The sequence below is a fragment of the Heterodontus francisci genome, chromosome 14 (genome assembly GCF_036365525.1).
Source record: "Heterodontus francisci isolate sHetFra1 chromosome 14, sHetFra1.hap1, whole genome shotgun sequence".
NCBI lineage: Eukaryota > Metazoa > Chordata > Chondrichthyes > Heterodontiformes > Heterodontidae > Heterodontus > Heterodontus francisci.
The window spans coordinates 55063071-55087345 of record NC_090384.1 but is presented as its reverse complement, the minus strand read 5'-3'; the positions used below and the strand labels follow the sequence as shown (position 1 = coordinate 55087345).

The 24275-nt window shown below is 43.4% G+C and overlaps 1 protein-coding gene across 1 annotated transcript in view; it reads right to left on the bottom strand.

The window, feature by feature from the left end:
• Positions 1–24275, bottom strand: part of abcc8 (ATP-binding cassette, sub-family C (CFTR/MRP), member 8) — a 333471-nt gene that overhangs the window by 88061 nt on the left and 221135 nt on the right. The window contains exons 17-18 of the mRNA XM_068046867.1: positions 20758–20863; positions 853–894 (exon numbers count right to left, since the gene is read on the bottom strand). Coding sequence (XP_067902968.1) covers positions 853–894; positions 20758–20863 — 148 coding nt within the window. The remainder of the gene's footprint in view (positions 1–852; positions 895–20757; positions 20864–24275) is intronic.

Genomic DNA, 24275 nt, shown 5'->3' with positions numbered 1-24275 from the left:
GAAATTACACAGAAAAATTTATCATCAAGACTTGCTGTTGAAGCAAAAATATTGATGGAAAAAATAAATCTAGGATGCAAAATATTAATCAGATTGTTTTGAAAGCAGTTTTATTTATCAAGAAGCAAAGTTCCGAAGTGTAGTAATCTGCTTGTATGTTGTAGAACCTAAATTTCACAGAACAATTTAAAAGTATATTTGTTTAGTGTACAACAAAACACAGCAGTGTGGCACAGCACACAAAGAATTTAAAATGAAAGTTAAAAATGTATCTTTACACAGAACACATACAGGACCAGTGAAGTTCTTCCACAAAAAATATTAATGACAGATATGTAGACAAAGGATGCAAAGATATCACCAGCAAGCAAGAGCAGTCCAGGTAGGGTTGCCAACTCTGTTGGACTTATTCCTGGAGGTTTTACATGTCCTCCTGCCCCACACTACTGACTTTGGTCACCCAACATGTCCATCCTTCCAGTGCACTGCCTTCCCACACCAATTGGAAAGCAATTAGGCTCTTAATTACTCAATTTGACTTTCTAGTCAAGCAACCTTTTGATCCCATCTCCAATATTTTTAAATCTTATAAATATTCCAAGAAAACGAAAAAATCACAAACAATTTTGAAACAACTATCCCTATGATTTTATGGGTTTGCTTGTAGCAGTATCGAGGAGACGAATATTCAATTCCTGGAAACTCCAGGTCTATCCTGGAGAGTTGGCAACCCTAAACCCAGGAGACACATCCAACAAAGTCTGATAATATCCGCAATCGTGAAGCAACACTAGAAGGAATTTGGGCAAGAGAACAGCTTTCCAGTGATCGGGAAAGAACAACTTGATATACCTCACTTCAACATCAACAGCCGTGTCCTCCTCGGTACTGCTGCTATATTTTAAACAGAAAGAGGACAAAGTATTATGTCTCTTTAGGACAGTGAAGCATTTATTACTTCAGTTAATTCCTCCAAAAAGCATAAATACAAACAGAAAATGCAAGAAATACAGAGAAGGTTAGTTGCCTGCATCTACACCCTTCAACAGAATGAGGATAGCTTTTGTATAAGTGTGTAGCCCTTTACACAGCTTTCCAATCGACTACTGATTCTTTGTTTAAAAAAAAAATTAGTACACTGTACCCATCACTTTTTTTTCCATCACTGTTTTTTTTCCACCAATCACCGTTTGGGAAAAAAATTGATTAAAGGTCCTATCCAAAATATTAACCCATATTTCTATTTCGAATGCTGACTGAATTGCTCTCTATTTCAAGCTCCTACTGGTTCTATTGCCGAATTCCATCAGTTTGTTTTGTTATTCCTTAAATGTACAGTTTGGACTCCAGTTTCAAACAGATGACAGTGCAGTCCCAGAATGTTTCATTGGGAGCCTCTGCCAGCAGGGCATTTGAAGCTCCAATTTTGAAATCTTTAAAATATGTGTATTATACACACATTACAGCTTTCATTAGACCATTTTTCTAATATTCTTGGTACCTGTCATTTGCTTTTGGGGAGGGTTGGCGATAAAGTACTGGTAACAGGTCTTAAGCTCAAATTGAAATAGTTTAGAGCTGATAAATCATCTGAATTTTGCAAGAACATTGGGTGGAACACAATATAGTGATATTAAGATTAAAGAATTAAAAGTCTCATAGATAAAATGATTTATTAAATTAATTAATTTGCTTCAACTGATTTTCTCCAAACTCACTGCCCAGTTTATAAAATCACCAAATGAAATAAAAAACCTAGCCATGTGCCATTGAACTCATTATAATTAGAGAGTCACATTTTATTTTATGGTGACATATTTTACAGCAAAGATTTCAATTATTATTCTGCAAAAGGTAAAATTAAGAGTAATTTTTATAAACTTGTGTTATCAAGCAGTGAGAATGTGGAACTTGCCATCACATGGAGTCGTTGAGGCGAATTGCATAGATAAGTTGAAGAGGAAGCTAGGTATGTACATGAGGAAGAATGTAACAGAAGGATATGTTGATAGGGTGAGATGAAGTAAACAGAGTAAGATAAGACCCATGTGAAAGATAAACATAGGCATCGACTGGTTGGGCCAGGTGGTCTATTTCTGTGCTGTAAATTCAATGCAATTCTATGTATGAAATCTTAGTTTATCCTCATTTTAACTGCAACAAATACACACCAAATATAATGTTTTATCTGTTGATCTTCACCCCATATTATGCTCAATGCATTATCATATCATTCTGTCCATCTTGATTCCCTCAAACAATAGTTCATGATGAGCAAAATCTCAATTTATGAATTAGGGAGCAAAATTTCTGTATCCGCGCTTGCAGATCATGCTAGGGGCACATATTGGGAAATTCCACATTCTGGCATGTGATTTTTCATCCATTACTTTTCATGAATGAAAAATCCCAAGATAATGGAAAATTTACCCTTATCTTTATATCATTTTAATGTAAGCCTTATTTCACAAGTTATCCAAAATATCTGGGGAGGCGCTGGCATAGTGGCATTGCCACTGGACTAATAACCTAGAGACCCAGGGTATTAGAGTCATAGAGTTATACAGCACAGAAACAGGCCCTTTGGCCTATCATGTCTATGCTGGCCATCAAGCACCTATCTATTCTAATCCCATTTTCCAGCACATGACCCGTAGCCTTGTATGCTATGACGTTTCAAGTGCTCATCTAAATACTTCTTAAATGTTGTGAGGGTTCTTGCCTCTATCACCCCTTCAGGCAGTGTGTCCCAGATTCCAACCATCCTCTGGGTGAAATTTTTTTCCCTCAAATCCCCTCGAAACCTCCTGCCCCTTACCTTAAATCTATGCCCCCTGGTTATTAACACCTTTGCTAAGGGAAAAAGTTTCTTCCTATCTACCCAATCTCTGCCCCTCATAATTTTGTATACCTCAATCAGGTCACTCTGTTCTAAGGAAAACAACCCTAGCCGATCCAATCTCTCTTCATAGCTGAAATGCTCCAGCCCAGGCAATATCCTGGTGAATCTCCTCTGCACCCTCTCCAGTGCTATCACATCCCTCCTATAGTGTGGCGACCAGAACTGTATACAGCACTCCAGTTGTAGCCTAACTAGCGTTTTATACAGCTCTGTACTTTGGTCTTTGCTCTTAGACCGGCAAGGTTGAACAACCTGCCCCCTGATCTTGTGTGGAGGAAAATTCCTTCTTCTGAAGACTTGAACGCATGTGAGAGCAGCAGGGAGAAGAAAATCCCAAACAGTGTAGGTGCGAGAACACAGCCCTGTTTCACGCCACTCAGGATAGGAAAGGGGTCTGATGAGGTGCCGCTATGCTGAATTGTGCCTTTCATATTGTCATGGAATGAGGTGATGATACTTAATAGCTTTGGTGGACATCCGATCTTTTCTAGTAGTCTGAAGAGGCCACGTCTGCTGACGAGGTCAAAGGCTTTGGTGAGATCAATGAAAGCAATGTAGAGGGGCATCTGTTGTTCGCGGCATTTCTTCTGTATCTGACGAAGGGAGAACAGCATGTCAATGGTCGCTCTCTCTGCACGAAAGCCACACTGTACCTCAGGGTAGACACGCTCGGCCAGCTTCTGGAACCTGTTTAAAGCGACTCGAGCAAAGACTTCCCCCACTATGCTGAGCAGGGAGATTCCACGGTAGTTGTTGCAGTCACCGCGGTCACCTTTGTTTTTATAGAGGGTGATGATATTGGCATCGCGCATGTCCTGAGGTACTGCTCCCTCGTCCCACCACAGGCAAAGCAGTTCATGGACTGCTGAGAGTATGGCAGGCTTGGCACTCTTGATTATTTCAGGGGTACTGCCGTCCTTCCCAGGGGCTTTTCCGCTGACTAGAGAATCAATGGCATCACTGAGTTCCGATTTTGTTGGCTGTACGTCCAGCTCATCCATGACTGGCAGAGACTGGTTCGTCGAAGAGCGAAGACCAAAGTACGGAAAGTCCTCATCAGGGAACTCCTCTTTGCTGACGATGCTGCTTTAACATCTCACACTGAAGAGTGTCTGCAGAGTCTCATCAACAGGTTTGCGGCTGCCTGCAACGAATTTGGCCTAACCATCAGCCTCAAGAAAACGAACATCATGGGACAGGACGTCAGAAATGCTCCATCCATCAATATCGGCGACCACACTCTGGAAGTGGTTCAAGAGTTCACCACCTGTCTCTTGATGCAGAAATCAACAAGCGCATGGGAAAGGCTTCCACTGCTATGTCCAGACTGGCCAAGAGAGTGTGGGAAAATGGCGCACTGACACGGAACACAAAAGTCCGAGTGTATCAAGCCTGTGTCCTCAGTACCTTGCTCTATGGCAGCGAGGCCTGGACAACGTATGTCAGCCAAGAGCGACGTCTCAATTCATTCCATCTTCGCTGCCTCCGGAGAATCCTTGGCATCAGGTGTTTGGACCCTATCTCCAACACAGAAGTCCTCGAGTTGGCCAACATCCCCAGCCTATACACACTACTGAGTCAGCGGCGCTTGAGATGGCTTGGCCATGTGAGCCGCATGGAAGATGGCAGGATCCCCAAAGACACATTGTACAGCGAGCTCGCTACTGGTATCAGAACCACCGGCCGTCCATGTCTCCGCTTTAAAGACGTCTGCAAACGAGACATGAAGTCCTGTGACATTGATCGCAAGTCGTGGGAGTCAGTTGCCAGCGATCGCCAGAGCTGGCGGGCAGCCATAAAGGCGGTCTAAAGTGTGGCGAGTCGAAGAGACTTAGCAGTTGGCAGGAAAAAAGACAGAAGCGCAAGGGGAGAGCCAACTGTGTAACAGCCCCGACAAACTATCTTTTCTGCAGCACCTGTGGAAGAGTCTGTCACTCTAGAATTGGCCTTTATAGCCACTCCACGCGCTGCTCCACAAACCACTGACCACCTCCAGGCGCTTACTCATTGTCTCTCGAGACAAGGAGGCCAAAGAGAAGAGATACAGCTCCATCATAACCTCCCTGCTCTTATATTCTATGCCTCGGCTAATAAAGGCAAGTATCGCATATGCCTTCCTCACCACCTTATCTACCTGTGTTGCTGCCTTCAGTGATCTATGGACAAGTGGTAAGGTCCCTCTGAACTTCTGTACTTCCTAGGGTCCTACCACCCATTGTATATTCCCTTGTCTTGTTAGTCCTCCAAAAATGCATCACCTCACACTTCTCAGGATTAAATTCCATTTGCCACTGATCTGCCCATCTTACCCGCCCGTCTATATCATCCTGTAATCTAAGGCTTTCCTCCTCACTACTTACAACACCACCAATTTTCATGTCATCTGTGAACTTACTGATCATACCTCCTATATTCACGTCTAAATCATTAATGTACACTACAAACAGCAAGGGTCCCAGCACCGATCCCTGCGTTACACCACTGGTCACAGGCTTCCAATCTCAAAAACAACCTTCGACCATCACTCTCTGCCTCCTGCCACTAAGCCAATTTTGGATCCAATTTGCCAAATTGCCCTGGATCCCATGGGCTCTTACCTTCATAACAAATCTCCCATGCGGGACCATGTCAAAAGCCTTACTGAAGTCCATGTAGACTACATCAGCTGCTTTACCCTCATCTACACATCTAGTCACCGCCTCAAAAACGTCCATCAAGTTTGTTAGACATGATCTCCCCTGACAAAGTCATGTTGTCTATCCTTGATTAACCCCTGCCTCTCCAAGTGGAGATTAATCCTGTCCCTCAGAAATTCTTCCAGTAGTTTCCCTACCACTGATGTTAGACTCACTGGACTGTAATTACCTGGTTTATCCCGACTACCCTTCTTGAATAATGGTACCACATTCACTGTCCTCCAGTGTTCTGGCACTTCTCCTGTGGCCAGAGAGAATTTGAAAATTTGTGTCAGAGCCCGTGCTATCTCCTCCCTTGCCTTACATAGCAGCCAGGGATACATCTCATCTGGGCCTGGGGATTTATTCACTTTTAAGCCTGCTAAAACTGCTGATATCTCCTCCCTTTCAATGCTAATTTATTTGAGTATATCACAATCCCCCTCCCTGATCTCTACACCTACATCGTCCTTCTCCATAGTGAAGATATGGGTTCGAATCCCACCATGGCAGAAAGTGGAATTTGAATTCAATTAATACATTTTCGAATTAAAAACTAGTCTAATGATGGTCATGAAAAATCGATTGTCTTAAAAATCAGTCTGATTCACTAATGTCCTTTAGGGAAGGAAATCCGCTGTCCTTACCTGGTCTGGTTGACATGTGACTCCAGACCCACAGCAATGGGGTTGATGCTGAAATGGCCTAGCAAGCCACTCAGTTGTATTCAACTGCTACAAAGTCAATAAGCAATGAAACCAGACAGACCACGCGGCATCGAACTAGGCACTGGAAATGATGCATAACCGAATAATTACAGGCCAGTCAGTCTAAACTTAGTCGTGGGTAAATTATTGGAATCTACTCTGAGAGACAGGATAAATTGTCACTTAGAAAGGCACAGGTTAATCAAGGATAGTCAGCATGGATTTGTTGAGGGAAGATCTTGTTTGACCAACTTGATCGAATTTTCTGAAGAGGTAACAAGGAAGATAGACAAGGGTAGTGCACTTGGGGTGGTCTATATGGATTTTGGCAAGGCTTTTGACAAGGTCCCACATGGCAGATTGGTTAAAAAATAAAATCCCATGGGATCCAGGGAAATGCAGCAAGGTGGATACGAAATTGGCTCAGTGGCACGAAACAAAGGGTAATTGTTGACAGCTGTTTTAGTGACTGGAGGGCTTTTTAAGTGGTGTTCCACTGGACTCAGTACTGGGTCCCCTGCCTTTTGTGGTGTTTATTAACTATTTGGATGTAAGTGTAGGGGGCATGATCAAGAGGTTTGCGGACGACACAAAGATTAGCCATGTGGTAGATAGTGAGGAGGATAGCTGTAGGCTGCAGGAAGATATCAATGGTCTGGACAGATGGGCAGAAAAGTGGCAAATGGAATTCAACCTGGAGAAGTGTGAGGTGATGCTTTTGGGGAGGTTAAACAAGGCAAAGGAATACATGATTAATGGGAAAATACTGAGACGTGTAGAGGAAGTAAGGGACCTTGGAGTGAATGTCACAGATCCCCGAAGGTCGTTAAGGTGGTTAAGAAGGCATATGGAAGCCTTTCCTTTATTAGCTGAGGTACAGAATACAAGAGCAGGGAGGTTATGCTGGAAATGTATTACTCTTTAGTTAGGCCACAACTTGAGTACTGTGTGCAGTTGTGGTCACCTCATAACAGAAAGGATGTAACTGCATGAGAGAGAGTACAGAGGAGATTTATGAGGATATTGCTAGGACTGGAAAAATGCAGCTATGAGGAAAGATTGGATAGGCTGGGGTTGTTCTCCTTGGGGAGATCTGATTGAAATATACAAAATTTTGAGGGGCCTGGTTAGAGTGGAAGTGAAGGGCCTATTCACCTTAGCAGAGAGTTTAGTGACGAGGGGGCAGATTTAACGTGGTTGGTAGAAAAATTAGAGGGGAGATGCAGAAAAACCCAGAGGGTGGTGTTGGTCTGGAACTCACTGCTTGAAAGGGTAGTTGAGGCAGAGACCCTCAAATCATTCAAAAGGAGTCTGGATATGCACCACAAGTGCTGTAGGCTGCAGGGCTATGGACCAAATACTGGAAGGTGGGATTAAAATAAGTGAATCGTTTTTTGGCCAGCACAGACACCATGGGCCAAGTGGCCTCTTTCTGTGCCTTAAATGTTCTATGATTCTATGACAACGGCAAACCCAGCCCTGTTGGCCCTGCAAAGTCCTCCTCACTAACATCTGGGGGTTTGTGCCAAATTTGGGAGAGCTGTCCCACAGACTAGACAAGCAAAAACCTGACATAGTCTTACTCACCGAATCATACTTTACAGACAATGTCCCAGACACCACTATCTGTGGGTATGTCCTGTCCCGCCGGCAGGACAGACCCAGCAGATGTAGGGCACAGTGGTATACAGTCAGGAGGGAGTTATCTAGGAGTACTCAACATCGACTCCCGACCCCATGACGTCTCATGGCATTAGGTCAAACATGGGCAAGGAAACCTCCTGCTGATTACCACCTACCGCCCCCCTTCTCCACACACCCTCTCGCTCAGCTGATGAATCAGTACTCCTCCATGTTGAACACCACTTGGAGGAAGCACTGAGGGTGGCAAGGGCACAGAATGTATTCTGGTTGGGGGACTTCAGCGTCCATCACCAAGAGTGGCTTGATAGCACCATTGCTGGCCGAGTCCTAAAGGACGTAGCTGCTAGACTTGGTCTGCGGCAGGTGGTGAGGGAAGCAACAAGAGGGAAAAACATACTTGAACTCGTCCTCACCAGTCAGCCTGCCGCAGATACATCTGTCCATGACAGTATTGGTAGGAGTGACCACCGCACACTACTTGTGGAGACAAAGTCCCGTCTTCACATTAAGGATACCCTCCATCGTGTTGTGTGGCACTACCACTGTGCTAAATGGGATAGATTTCGAACAGATCTAGCAATGCAAAACTGGGCATCCTTGAGGTGCGGTGAGCCATCAGCAGCAAAAGAATTGTACTTAACCACAATCTGTAACCTCATGGACCAGCATATCCCCCACTCTACCATTACCATCAAGCCGGGAGATCAACCCTGGTTCAGTGAAGAGTGCAGGAGGGCATGCCAGGAGCAGAACCAGGCATATCTCAAAATGAGGTGTCAACCTGGTGAAGCTACAACCCAAGACTACTTGCATGCCAAACAGCATAAGCAACATGCGATAGACAGAGCTAAGCAATCTCACAACCAATGGACCAGATCAAGCACTGCAATCCTGCCACATCCAGTCGTGAATGGTGGTGGACAATTAAACAACTAACAGGAGGAAGAGCTCCACTATTATCCCCATCCTCAATGATGGGGAAGCCCAGCACATCAGTGCAAAAAATAAGGTAGAAACATTTGCAACAATCTTCAGCCAGAGTAGTGGAGTGCATGATTCAACTCAGCCTCCTCCTGAAGTCCTCAGCATCACAGATGCCAGTCTTCAGTAAATTCGATTCCCTCCGCGTGATATCAAGAAACGACTGAAGGCACTGGATACTGCAAAGGCTATGGGCCCTGACAATATTCCGGCAATAGTACTGACGACTTGTGCTCCAGAACTTTCTGCGCCCCTAGCCAAGCTGTTCCAGTACAGCTAAAACACTGGCATCTACCAGGCAATGTGGAAAATGCCCAAGTATGCCCTGTACACAAAAAGCAGAACAAATCAAACCCTGTCAGTTACCACCCCATCAGTCTACTCTCGATCATCAGTAAAGTGATGGAAGTGCCGACAGTGCTATCAAGAAGCACTTGCTTAGCAATAACCTGGTCAGTGAAGCTCAGTTTGGGTTCCGCCAGGGCCACTCAGCTCCAGTAATAAAAGTAAAATACTGCAGATGCTGGAAATCTGAAATAAAACCAAAAACATGCTGGAAATACTCAGCAAGTCTGGCAGCATCTGTGGAGAGAGAAGCAAAGTTAACATTTCTGGTCAGTGACCTTTCATCAGAGCTGGCAAAGGTTAGAAATGTAATAGGTTTTAAGCAAATAAAGAGGGGGTGGGGCAAAAGAGAACAAATAGGAAGGTGTTGATAGGACAGAGGGTCACATAGAATAACTGTCAACAGATCATGGGGCAATGGCAAAGACAAAGAATGTGTTCATGGTGTGGTAAAATACAAAGCGTCGATGCAGAGAGGGTGTTAAGTGACAGAATAATGAAAGCTCAAGCCAGAAGCAAAAACATGAATTTTTTTTTTAAAACAGTAGGCAAGCACATGGTAAAAAAAAAAGTGTAATGATAAAACAAACTAAAATAAAATGAAACACAAATAAAAAATACAAAGTAAAACTAAAAAAGGCGGGGGGGGGGGGCAGTCATGCTCTGAAATTATTGAACTCAATGTTCAGTCCAGTAGGCTGTAGTGTGCCTAATCGGAAAATGAGGTGCTGTTCCTCAAGCTTGTGTTGATGTTCACTAGAACACTGCAGCAATCCCAGGACAGATATGTGGGCATGAGAGCATGGTGGTGTGTTGAAATGGCAAGTGGCTGGAAGCTCGGGGTTATGTTTTCAGACTGAGTGTAGGTGTTTCGCAAAGTGATCACCCAATCTGTGTTTGCTCTCCCCAATGTAGAGGAGACCACATTGCGAGCAGCGAATACAGTATACTATATTGAAAGAAGTACAAGTAAATCGCTGCTTCACCTGAAAGGAGTGTTTGGGGCCTTGGATAGTGAGGAGAGAGGAGGTAAATGGGCAGGTATTACAACTTCTACGATTGCATGCGAATGTGCCGTGGAAAGGGACGAGGTGTTTAGGATAATGGAGGAGTGGACCAGGGCGTCGTGGAGGGAACGATCCCTTCGGAATGCTGACAGGGGAAGGGAAGGGAAGATGCGTTTGGTCGTGGCATCACGCTGGACATGGCGGAAATGGCAGAGGATGATCCTTTGGATGTGAAGGCTGGTGGGGTGGAAAGTGAGGACAAGGGGAACCCTGTCACGGTTCTGGGAGGGAGGGGAAGGGGTGAGAGCAGAGGTGCGGGAAATGGGTCGGACACGGTGGAGGGCTCTGTCAACCATAGTGGGAGGGAATCCTCAGTTAAGGAAAAAGGAAGACATATCAGAAACGCTGTTGTGGAAGGTTGCATCATTAGAGCAGATGCGTTGGAGATGGAGAAACTGGGAGAATGGAATAGAGTCCTTACAGGAGGCAGTGTGTGAGGAAGTGTAGTCAAGGTAGCCGTGGGAGTTGGTGGGCTTATAATGACTATTAGTAAACAACTTACCCCAGAGATGGTGACTGGGAGGTCGAGGAAGGGAAGGGAAGTGTCAGAGATGGACCATGTACAAGTGAGAGAAGGGTGGAAATTGGAAGCAAAGTTGATAAAGTTTTCCAGTTCGGGGTGGTAACAGGAAACGGCACCGATACAGTCATCAATGTACCGGAAAAAGAGTTGGCCGAGGGGACCTGTGTAGGACTGGAACAAGGAATGTTCGACATATCGCACAAAAAGACAGGCATAACTGGGACCCATACAGGTACCTATTGCAACACCTTTTACTTAAAGGAAATGAATGGAGTTGAAGGAGAAGTTGTTCAATGTGAGAACAAGTTCAGCCAGGCGGAGGAGAGTGGTGGTGGATGGGGACTGGTTGAGCCCCTGTTCAATGATATAGGACAGCAGAAGAGTCACGCATGTAGGTGGGAAGAGACTGGCCCAGGGAAGAATAGAGTCAAAATAGGAAGAAATAAGTTCAATGGGACAGGAACAGGCTGAAATGATGGGTCTGCCAGGACAGTCCTCTTTGTGGATTTTAGGAAGGAGCCACTCAGCTCCTGGCCTCATTACAGCCTTGGTTCAAACATGGACAAAAGAGCTGAACTCCAGAGGTGAGGTGAGAGTGACTGTCCTTGACATCAAGGTAGCATTTGACTGAGCATGGGATCAAGGAGCCCTAGCAAAACTGGAGCCAATGGGAATCAAAGGGAAAATTCTCTACTGGTTGGAGTCATACCTAGCACAAAGGAAGATGGTTGTGGCTGTTGGAGGACAATCCTCTCAGCACCAGGAGGTCCCATCAGGATCGTGTCCTAGGCCCAACCATCTTCAGCTGCTTTATCAACGACCTTCCTTCAATCATAAATTCAGAAATGGAGATGTTCGCTGATAAGTGCACAATGTTCAGTACCATTCATGACTCCTCAGACACTGAAGCAGTCCCTGTAAAAATGCAGCAAGACATGGACAATATCCAGGCTTGGGCTCATTAAGTGGCAAGTAACATTCACTCCACACAAGTGCCAGGCAATGACCATCTCCAACAAGAGAGAAACTAACTAACTCCCCTTGACATTCAATGGCATTATGATCACTGAATCTCCCACTATCAACATCTGGGGGTTACCATTGACCAGAAACTGAACTGGAGTAGCCATATAAATACCGTGGCTACAAGAGCAGGTCAGAGGCTAGGAATCCTGAGGCAAGTAACTCACCTCCTGATTCCCCAAAGCCTGACCACCCCATCTACAAGGCATAAGTCAGGAGTGTGATGGAACACTCTCCACTTGCCTGGATGGGTGCAGCGGCAACAACACTCAAGAAGCTCAACACCATCCAGGACAAAGCAGCCCACTTGATTGGCACCCCATCCACAAACATTCACTCCCTCCACCACTGACGCATAGTGGCAGCAGTGTGTACCAGCTACAAGATGCATTGTAGCAATGCACCAAGGCTCCTTAGACAGAACCTTCCAAACCCACGACTTCTACCAACTAGAAGGACAAGGGCAGCAGATATAGGGAACACCACCACCTGCAAGTTCCCTTCCAAGCCACACACCATCATGACTTGGAACTATATCGCCATTCCTTCACTGTCGCTGGATCAAAATCCTGCAACTCCCCTCCTAACAGCAGTGTGGGTGTACCTACCCCAAATGGACTGCAGTGGTTCAAGAAGGCAGCTGATACCACTTTCTCATGGGCAATGAGGTATGGACAGTAAATGCTGGCCTAGCCAGCGACGCCCACATCCCATGAATGAATTAAAAAAACCAGAATTATCTGTAGCCTGTTGAAAATCCATCTGGATACATATACCAAAGGTTCATACCATATATTAATTTCCCATGCTTGACTAAAGTATGAAAGTTATTATTTTTTAACTGGGTATCAATTACTCAGAGACACCAAAATAAAGAAAAGCTGACAGCTCTTAACCTTTAGCAAGGTGTATCACGATCCTGTTTTTTTTTCTCCTTGGGAAATAAGTAGTGCACCTTTAAGGCTGTCAACGATCAGTACTTCTTTAAGGCAGCAAGCTCCAGGGACTGTAAGCCAAAGTGCATTTTGGTTACCCAGCAACAACCATACAGAGAAGGAGAACAGGACTTCAAATGATCCATTTTGACTTTGAAGCTGGCTTTGCAGAGGAAAAGGGGAGGCAGTGGTGTAGTGGTAAATTCACTGGACTGGTAGCCCAGAGGCCCAGGCTAATGCTTTGGGGACGTGGGTTTGAATGCCACCAGGGCAGATGGTGAAATTTGAATTCAATTAATAAATCTGGAATTAAAAAGCTAGTCTAGTGTGACCATGAAGCCATTGTCGATTGTTGTAAAAACCCATCTGGTTCACTAATGTCCTTTAGGGAAGGAAATCTGCTGTCCTTACCTGGTCTGGCCTACATGTGACTCCACATCCACAGCAATGCGGTTGACTCTTTAAAATGCCCTCTGAAATGGCCGCTCAGTTCAAGGGCAATTAGGGATGGGCAATAAATGCTGGCCTAGCCAATGACGCCCACATCCCATGAAGGAATAAAAAAAAAGTTAACAGACTGTTCTGGCACGTGAAGGAAATAGGAGAGCTCTCTCTCAGTCTATTTAAACCCTATTTATTATATTCTCTCAAAATTCTAAAGAAGCTTCAAGCCAGATTAATTTCAAAAAGAAATTACAAATTTTTGATCCACAGTGTTCATTGCTGAAAAAGAAGTTTCATACTAGAACTGCTGAACTGAATTACTGAACTGAACTGCTGAATTCCCAACTGTGGAAATATCTTCGGATTCATTTGACCTTGGAAGACTGCAAGTGAACTTGGACTGTGTGGAATTTGAAGATCATTCATCGGAAGTGTAATCTACAAAGACTTTATTGTTATTTCTAATTTTCCGGGCAGCTAATTAAACACCAAACTATCGTTAGTTTGGGTATATGTATGCAAATGTGCAAGTTAGATTTTTAAATAAGTTGTAAGGTCTTTAGATACTGGTTTATCTTAGTATTGTTCAAGATTTTAGTTTTTTTAATAAATAGTTAATTTGTTGATATCTAAAGATACCCTGGTTTGGTTCGCCTCATTCGGGGACTACTAGATTGTTTCAATTCGGCTGCTGCTTTCTTTGATTTGGAAAACTTAAAGATATGTATGATGCCTCCTGTGGAGCGGTGGGACTGAATTGACAGTGTGTTGCTCCCATCGCAGTCAGAATCGTATATATATTGTTTGGGGGCTTTGTCTTGAGCAGTCGTACCATAACATATTAATTGGGGTCTTATCCGGGATTGAATCATATTTAATTAGGCGGCTCACGTCTGGGATCATATTAATTGCTCATTTCTCGGATCAATTGGAAACTCGGTTGTCGGGATCTAAATCTAACGCCAATTACAAAGAAATAAAAGGAACCAGGTCTCTTGTATAATAAGACACAGTCTATACCATAGTAATGGCAATTGCGGTCGAACAGAGTTTTTGAGAAAGCAGAATGTTTCCCTGAGTGACTTGATAACTTTAACTAAGAATAAATTAAAAGAATTGGCAGCAAAATTGGGGTTAGAATTGAAATTAGGTGTTAAAAAAGAAGAGATAATTGACATAATAGCCGAACATCTGGAATTCGAAGAAGAAGAAAGGGAATACGAGGAACAAGAAAGTTGTAGGTCAGCCTCCTCATCCAAAGGATCATCCTCCGCCATTTCTGCCATATTCAGCGTGATGCCACTACCAAACCAATCTTCCCCTCCCTTCCCCTGTCAGCATTCCGAAGGGATCGTTCCCTCCGTGACACCCTGGTCCACTCCTCCATTACCCCCACCACCTCGTCCCCTTCGCACAGCGCCTTTCCCTGCAATCGCAGAAGGTGTAATACCTGCCCATTTATCTCCTCTCTCCTTACTATCCAAGGCCCAAACACTCCTTTCAGGTTAAGCAGCGATTTACTTGTACTTCTTTCAATTTAGTATACTGTATTCGCTGCTCACAATGTGGTTTCCTCTACACTGGGGAGACCAAATGCTGATTGGGTGACAGCTTTGCGGATCACCTCCGCTCAGTCTGAAAGCATAACCCCGAGCTTCCGTTTGCTGACCATTTCAACACCCCCCCACCCCCACCCGCTCTCATGCCCACATCTCTGTCCTGGGATTGCTGCAGTGTTCCAGCAAACATCAACGCAAGCTTGAGTCACAGCACCTCATTTACTGATTCGGCACCTTTTTATTTTTATTTTTAGCTATTTTTTCTTTTTTCTTTGTTTATTTTATTTTAGTTTGTTTCTACTGTGCCTACCCACTGTTTTTTCATGTTTGTGCTTGGGGCCAGGGCTGTTCATTTTTCTGTCAATTAACACCCTCTCTGTACTAATGCTTTGTCTTTCACCGCATCATTAACATACAATTTGCCTTTGCTCCATGACCTTCTGGCCAGTTATTCTCTGTGATCTTGTCCTATCAACACCTTTTTTGTTATCTCTTGCCTCACCCCTGCTTTACTTGCTTAAAACTTTTACATTTCTAATATTTGCCAGTTCTGATGAAGGGTCACTGACCTGAAACGTTAACTCTGCTTCTCTCTCCACAGATGCTGCCAGACCTGCTGAGTATTTCCAGCATTTCTTGTTTTCATTTCAGATTTCCAGCATCTACAGTATTTTGCTTTTATTTTAGTTAATGGAATTGGCGAGGAGCATATACCCGTACCTTTGTATAAAGTATGCCTAGAGAGTGACTTAATATCTGGGATAGTAACTGTAGGAGTTGTCCACAGTTTGCCAGTAGAGGGAATTGATCTACTCCTAGGAAATGATTTGGCTGGATCAAAAGTATCAATTACTCTTAAAATAACAAAGGAACCACGTGAAATTAAGGAAACAGAGCAATTACAGGAATACGTTCCGGGAATATTTCCCGAACAACGGCTAAACAGGATCCATTGTCGGAGGTAAAGGGGGCACCACAAACAGGTAGCCAATTATCTGAAACCTTATTTGGGGATTTAGATAATCCAAATGAGATGTTTAACAGATTGTCTATCATTGCAGCACAGCAAGCTGATCCACAGATATACCAAATGGCACAGACGGCTCTGACAGAAGTTGAGGCGAAGGGAGTTCCGGAAGACTATTATACGGCAAACGGGGTTTTCAGGAGGAAATGGAGACTGCCTCATAGACCCGCAGGCGAAGACTGGACAGTTGTTGAACAGATAGTGGTAACACCTAAATATCGCCAAGGATTATTAAGGTTAGCACACAACATTCCTTTTCCATGACATAGGGGAATTCGGAAGACCAAATCACGCATAAACCAACATTATTACTGGACAGATCTTACAAAGGATGTGAGACAATTTTGTAGGGATTGCCATACCTGCCAAATGGTGGGAAAACCATAACCTACCATAAAACTGGCACCACTAATTCCCATACCAGTGATTGAGGAACCATTTAGCAGGGTATTAGTAAACTGTGTAGGACACTTGCCAAAAACAAAAGTGGGACATCAATACATACTTAGTATTATGGATATGGCTTCTTGATTCCCAGAGGCCATTCCTTTGAGGACAATTACTGCTAGAGTAGTAGTAGAAAAGTTAACCTAATTCTTTACAAGATATGGGTTGCCACTGGAAGTTCAATCAGATCAAGGTTCTAATTTCATGTCTAAGATAGTTCAAGAAGTCATGGGCAATTTGGGGATTAGACAGTTGAAATCTTCAGCATATCACCCACAGTCACAGGGAGCTTTAGACAGATTTCACCAGACTTGATTAGAACATACTGTCATGAATATCCACATGACTGGGATAAAGGACTAGACTTACATTTATTGCCACCAGAGACTCAACGAATGTGTTTACAGGCTTCAGTCCTTTCAAACTGGTTTACGGACATGAAGTAAGAGGTCCTTTAAAACTTATAAAAGACAGATTCTGGAACAAAAGAATGAATCTTCGATACTAGACTATGTAACTGTGTTCCGGGAAAGGCTCACAAAATCTTGCGAAGTAGCCCAGGATCAGCTTAAAGCATCCCAAAGTCAATATGAAAAAATGGGCAGACAAGAATGCAAAAGTCCGTGATTTTCAACCAGGGGATGAAATATTAGTGTTGTTAGCGCTACAAGGAGAACCATTAAAAGCACGGTTCAGTGGCCCATATAACGTGATCTAAAGACTAGGTAAGGTGGATTACTTGATTGACACCCCTGATTGCCGGATGAAGAACCGGTTTTGTCACATCAATATGCTAAAGCAGTATTTTTGCAGGGAGGAGGCTAAGCCAGTACAGATATGTCAGGTAATCGGGACTGTTGAGAAGGAAAAGGATAGTGAGGATTAGGCAGAAGCAGGCCTAGGAAATTCTCAGTTTGAACCTCCAACTATCAGATTAACAAATACAGAATGGCTAGGAAAATTAGACAATATGCTTTTGCACTTGGAGGCAAAACAGTGTGAAGACCTAACCATGCTTTTCACAACATTTCAAAGAGTTTGTAGGGATAAGCCGGGATGTACAACCTTAGCCACACATGCTGTGGGTATAGGGGGATCCATTCCTTTAAAACAGCATCCTTGCTGCTTAGGTCCAGACAGACAGGCCTAAGTGGAAGCAGAGTTACAATGCATGCTGAAGGACAGCTTAATTGAACCTAGTCAGGACAGCTGGAATTCACAGGTGATCTTGATGCCTAAACCTGGTGGGTTGACTCAAACTTGCATGGACTATAGAAAAGTAACTGTCGTAAAGAAGGCAGTCTTCTACCCAAATTCTCATTTAAAGGACTATATGGATAGAATGGGCAACATCATGTGTCTTAAAGAGACAAATGTGTTGGAGGGATACTGTCAAATTCCTTTGACACCCCAGGATAAGGAAAAGTTAGCTTCTGTTACACTGGACGAGGTTCTCCAGTATCAAGTGATGCCACACAGGTTAAGGGGTACTCGAGAAACTTCTCAGAGAATAGTGAACCCTGTAGTGGTCAGTGCTCCGAGCTGTGCAGTTCACCTGGCTGAGGTGATGTGCAATAGGGACACTTGGAAGGAAAACACAAAACAACTAGGAGACTATGTTTGGAAATTTGAAATGGGCTAATTGGGACAACCTTTGTAAAATTTAAAGCCGAAAATGTTCTGATGACTCTTGTTGCTGTAGTCTTACCGTTTCAGAAAAATTGTATGTCTATATATCAGGGAAAAAAATGCTGGTGTTTTTCAATTTCTGTTTTTTATATTGTAATGAAATGCATTTCAGGAATGGTGTTTCATTTCGCTGGGGCAGAGGTGTCATGATCCTGTTTTTTTTTTCTCTTCGGGAAATAAGTGAAGCGCCTTTAAGGCTGTAAAAGATCAATACTTCTTTAAGGCAGCAAGCTCCAGAGACTGTAAGCCAAAGTGCATTCTGGTTACCCGGCAACAACCATACAAAGAAGGAGAACAGGACTTCAAATGTATCCATTTTGACTTTGAAGCTGGCTTTGCAGAGACACACAGTTAACAGACTGTTCTAGCATCTGAAGGAAATAGGAGCGCTCTCTCTCAGTCTATTTAAACCCTATTTATTATATTCTCTCAAAATTCTAAAGAAGCTTCAAGCCAGATTAATTTCTTAAAGAAATAACAAATTATTGACCCACTGTGTTCATCACTGAAAAAAGCAGAGTTTTATACTAGAACTGCTGAACTGAATTGCTGAACTGAACTGCTAAATTCCCAACTGTGGAAAGATCTTCAGATTCATTTGGCCTTGGAAGACTACAAGTGAACTTGGACTGTGTGGAATTTGAAGACCATTTGTCAGAAGCGTACTCTGCAAAGACTTTATTGTTATTTCTATTTTTCCGGGCAGCTAATTAAACATCAAACTAATGTTAGTTTGGGTATATGTATGCGAATGTGGGAGTTATGCGACCCGTGGAGCGGTGGGACTGAATTGACAGTGCATTGTTCGCACCACAGTCAGAATCATATATATATATTGACTGGGGGCTTTGTCTTGAGTGGTCGTCCCATAACAGGTGTTTCAGATGAATAGCAGAGAGGAGGACAGACTGTTGAGTAGAAGTGCCAGGCTGGAATAATATCAGAGTGTTCAAAGAAAAATCACAGAATTTGGTAGGACCACCTCAGTGTTGCCTAGAATCTAGACTGTCAGCAACAACGCTTCTTCTTACAGTTCCAAAGGCATGAACTAGCAACAAGCTGAAGTGATAAATCATTTATAGAGGAACACAAAAAAACTCTGTCTACAAATACAACCATACGAACATACGAATTAGGAGCAGAAGTAGGCCATTAGGCCCGTCGAGCCTGCTCCGCCATTTAATAAGATCATGTCTGATCTGTTACTGTCTCGAATTCCACATTCCCATCTATCCCCGATAATCTTTGATTCCCTTGCCTAACAAGAATCTATCTACCTCTGCCTTAAAAATATTCAATGACCCCACCTCCACCACCTTCTGAGGCAGAGAGTTCCAAAGTCACACAGCCCTCAGAGATAAAAAAAAATCTCCTCATCTCTATCCTAAAAGGGCAACCCCTAATTTTCAAACTGTGCCCCTAGTTCTGGACTCACCCACAAGAGGAAACATCCCCTCCACATTCACCCTGTCAAGACTGTTCAGTATCTTATATACTTCAGTCAAGTCTCCCCTTGCTCTTCTAAACTCCAGTGAAAACAAACCCAGTTTGTCCAACCTTTCCTCTTAAGACAACCCGTTCATTCCAGGTATCAATCTAGTAAACCTCCTCTGAACCACCTCTAATGCAGTCACATCCTTCCTTAAATAAGGAGACCAAAACTGCACACAGTTAATAAACAGCATGTGGTGATAAATAAGCCAGAATCTGATAAAGAGAAGTTGATGAAAATAATCAGTAGGTCTGGCAGCATCAATGGAGAGAGAAACAGAGTTAATGTTTCAGGACATCTGATTATCATCGACCTAAAATGTTAACTCTGTTTCTGATGCTGCCTGAGCTGTTGAGCATTTCCAGTATTTTCTGTTTTTATTTCAGATTTCTAGCATCCTAAGTATATTGCTATTGATAAAAAAAATAATCTTTTTGATGAAAATAATCTTGTCCTTTAACTGCAGATCTAAAGTTTTAGGATACTGTGGCAGTAAAGTGTAGTAAACAGAATTGGAGACCATACCTGCCTTCTCCTTCCATGGGATCACTGTCAGGAATGTCAGAGAATCGTAAAGGAGAACAAGTTAGAAAAACTGAATAACATAGTTCATGTAGAAATAGAAATAAAGAAAGAAAGAACTGACACTTTTATAGCATCAGTCACCACTTTGGAATGTTCTAAAGTGCTTTACAGCCATTTAAGTACTTTTGAAGTGTAGTCACTATTGGAATGTAGGAAACATGGCAGCCAATTTACTCACATCAAGGTCCCACAAACAACTATGAAATAAATGAATGGTTCATCCATTTTTAGGTATTAGTTGAGGGATAAATGTTGGTTGGAATACTGGAAAAAATCCTCTACTCTATTGAATAGTACCTTGGGATCTTTTATGGTTCACCTGAGAATGTAAACAGGGCCTCCGTTTCACTTCTCATCCAATAGATGAGCGTAATGAATAAAGAAACCATGCAATAGTGCTTGCTGTGAGGGCAGAGAGAACACTGGCAGAAAATGAGCTCTCAGACTTGATTCCTTACATACTGAATTCCCAAAGAGCTTGAGCAGTAGGGCAAGGTTTCCATGATTACATTTGTTTTGTCTCCTTAATGCTAACATTACAAATTGGGTATGGAATTTGCGAATATCATTCAGTTTACAGAGCAAAGCAAAAGTGACTCTGGGATATAAAGATCTGAAGACCATTCATCAAGCTAATTACAATGGATTCAACATATTACCAAAGCTCTTACAATTCAGGACACGCCTTAATAGCATTCAGCAGGATTGATACCTGTTCCAGTAGACATTTCCAGAATTTCTTTGCATTTCTCCAAGAACTGCCAAGAGCAGGGAAGATTTGCCGCACCCGACCTGACCAACTATCATGGTTAGCTGTCCTGAAAAAAAAAGGAAACCTTTCAGCTTCACATTACTACAGCGTTTTCTTTATAATTTGAGTTGTTTCTGGCCAGTGAGCGTGTAATGATGAGAGAATTTTGTTTCTTGTCTAGTTTCTCTATGCAGCTTTATTCTAATAACCAAAATGCACAAATACTCATGAAAATGTTGAGTTGGATGAGAAACAAAGGAAACATTTAAGTGATGGATGCGATCACTTGCTAATGGAGCTATGGGGCTATCGTCAGGGGTCCAAGTTAGGAGGAAAAGCTGGAAAGACTTAGGATTGCAGCCTGGAAAGGAGACATCTGAGAACTGATTTTATAAAGAACAAACAGATCAGCCATGATCTTATAGAATGATGCAGCAGGCTCGAGGAACTGAATAGCCTACTCCTGCTCCTAGTTCGTACGTTTGTATGTAAGGACATATGTTTATAATTTGTATGGAAAAGGTGAATCCAGAAAATGACTATAAATCAGTATTGTCCAATTGCTGACTAGTCATACGTATGAGTCAAGTGACAATCTTTTGGCCATATGCACTAATTTTCATGCAAAGTGCCATACATACATTCACACAATATAGGTAAATGTACTTCATAGGTGTGTATTTACTTTACAGCATCTACTATCATTCATGACAAAACTTTAGAGTCTTTCTCTTGAAATTCTGCCATTATAACATTGGCCATTATAAATTGCCCCTAGTATAGGTAGGTGGTAGGGAAATATAGGGACAGGTGGGGATGTGGTAGGAATATGGGATTAGTGTAGGATTAGTATAAATGGGTGGTTGATGGTCGGCATAGACTCGGTGGGCCGAAGGGCCTGTTTTAGTGCTGTATCTCTAAACTAAAAAAATTTGTCAGACACAACACATCTCTGTGCAGCTTCTCAAAGGGACAGTTGCAGAGCAGCAGGAAAGTGGATCTGCCATATCAGTGCCAACATCTCGGCAGGTGGGGGGCAGTCCATGGAACTTGCACTGTCACATCATATCTTGACACCTTCCACCAGTGCAGACACTCACCTCGGTTGGGCCACAGATCAGCATTGAAAGGAGAGCATGGGTGACCCTCACAGCAAGCACGGGCAGGAGGAGGAGGATGAGGCAGTTCCCCTTGGAGGACAGAGGACAGACACAGCGATGCTTCACTGGGAGAAGATGCCAGGCCTCAGGTGTCACTAACAAGGAGGGTCTTCCTTGAGATCCGGAAGCAGATAAGTTCTTGGCTGTTGGAGTTCCCTGAGGCCTTGAGGAGCCATGGACAGGCAATGGAGGAGTCCATGAAGTGCATCGCTCTGTAATGACTCAGGGATTCGACTGCGTAAACTCCTCCATTGAAAGATTGTGCAACCACTTGGAGAGTCATATGCAGCACCACTCTGAGTGGGTGCAGGAGAAGTGCACTGATATAAACAGGAGTGATACTGTCTGTAGCACTGACCTCTCAGTGTTGCAGATGACCGAAAGGTGCTTCCAGCATCCACAGGCATCAGAATGGGCTGCAATGATTCTAGCAGTAGATGAAGGGGCCATCCCTCAGGGGGCACTGGTGTCACACTTTGGCCCCTCCCGTCTTCCTACTCAGGTGCCATCTGTGTGCCAGGGTCCTGCGACAGACGCAGCCCCTGCCATGATGCAGGCACAGCAACCTGTGGAGGAGTCCCCATGGATACCTTCAAGATGAGGACGGTATCCAAAGGTATCTCAGCCAGTGGCAGAGAGTAGGGAGCAGGCTGCCTCCACCTTATCTTCTGCCATAGGGGGAGCATCCCGGAGAAATATTATGGAGAGGAAGGCACCAGACCGTTAATTCCACTTACTGGGTCTCTTGGGTGCTATTGTCTACATTTGTCTTTTAACTTTGTTTGCCTCACAATACAACTTCATTATTTCACCACTCTGACAAATGTGTTGTTGTTGTCTCATCTCTGTTGGGGAGATGGTGGTGGAGTGATAATGTCACTGGGCTAGTAATCTAGAGACCCAAGCTATTACTCTTACCACAGGGGTTCAAATCTCACCATGGCAGCTGGTGAAATTTAAATGAATAAATTTAATTAATTAATGAAAATCTGTAATTGAAAGCTAGTCAGCAATGTTGATCATGAAGCTACCATCAATTGTAATAAAAGCCCATCTGGTTCACTAATGTCATTTAAGGAAGGAAAATCTGTTATCCTTATCTGGTCTGGCCTACATGTGACTTCAGACCCACAGCAATGTGGTTGACTCTTAATTGCCCTCTGAAATGGCCTAACGAGCCATTCAGTTGTACAAAACTGCTATACAAAAGTTGAAAAGGATTAAAATTGGATGGAACACCCAGCATTGACCTAGGCACCAGAAATGACAATGCCAAACCCAGCCCTGTCAATCCTGCAAAGTTCTTCCCACTAATATCTAGGAGAGCTGTCCCACAGCAACAGCCTGACATAGTCATACGCTTGTTGAACACCACTTGGAAGAAGCACTGAGGATGAATGCACTCTGGGTTGGGGACATCAAAGTCCATCAACATGAGTGGCTCAGTAGCACCGCTACTGATTGAACGGGCCGAGCCCTGAAGGACATATCTGCCAAACTGGGCCTGTGGCAGGTGGTGAGGGAAAAACCTACTAGACCTTGTCCTCACCAATCTACCTGTTGCAGATGAACCTGTCCATGACATTATTGTTAGGAGGTTCCTCAAATGAGGCCATTTCGGTAGAACTTAAAAACAAAAAGGGGGCAATCACTTGGCTGTGTGTGTACGACAAGCCTCCAAACAGTCAGTAAGAGATAGAAGAGCAGATATGTAGGCAAATCTCAGAGGTATAAAAATAATAGGGTAATAATAGTAGGGGATTTCAACTTCCCCAATATTAACTGGGATAGTCTTAGTGCAAAAGGCTTAAAAGGGGCGGAATTCTTAAAATGCATACAGGAGAGCTTTTTGAGCCAGTATGTAGAAAGTCCTACAAGAGAAGGGTCAGTACTGGATCTAATCCTAGGGAATGAAGCCAGTCAAGTGATAGAAGTGTCAGTGGGGGAGCATTTCGGGGATAGTGACCATAACTCTGTAAGATTTATGGTAGTTATGGAAAAGGACAAAGATGGACCAGAAATAAAGGTACTGAATTGTGGGAAGGCTGATTTCAATGTGATAAAACAGAATCTGGCCAAAGTGGACTAGGAGCAGCTACTTGTAGGAAAATCTACATCACATCAGTGGGAGTCATTCAAAGAGGAAACTGTGAGAGTTCAGAGGCAACATGTACCCGTTAAGATGAAGGGTAGGACTAACAGGCCCAGGGAACCCTGGATGTCAAGGGATATAGAGGATTGGATCAGGAAAAAAAAGGAGGCTTACGGCAGATCCCAAACGCTGAAAACAGCAGAGGCACTAGAGGAGTATAGAAAGTG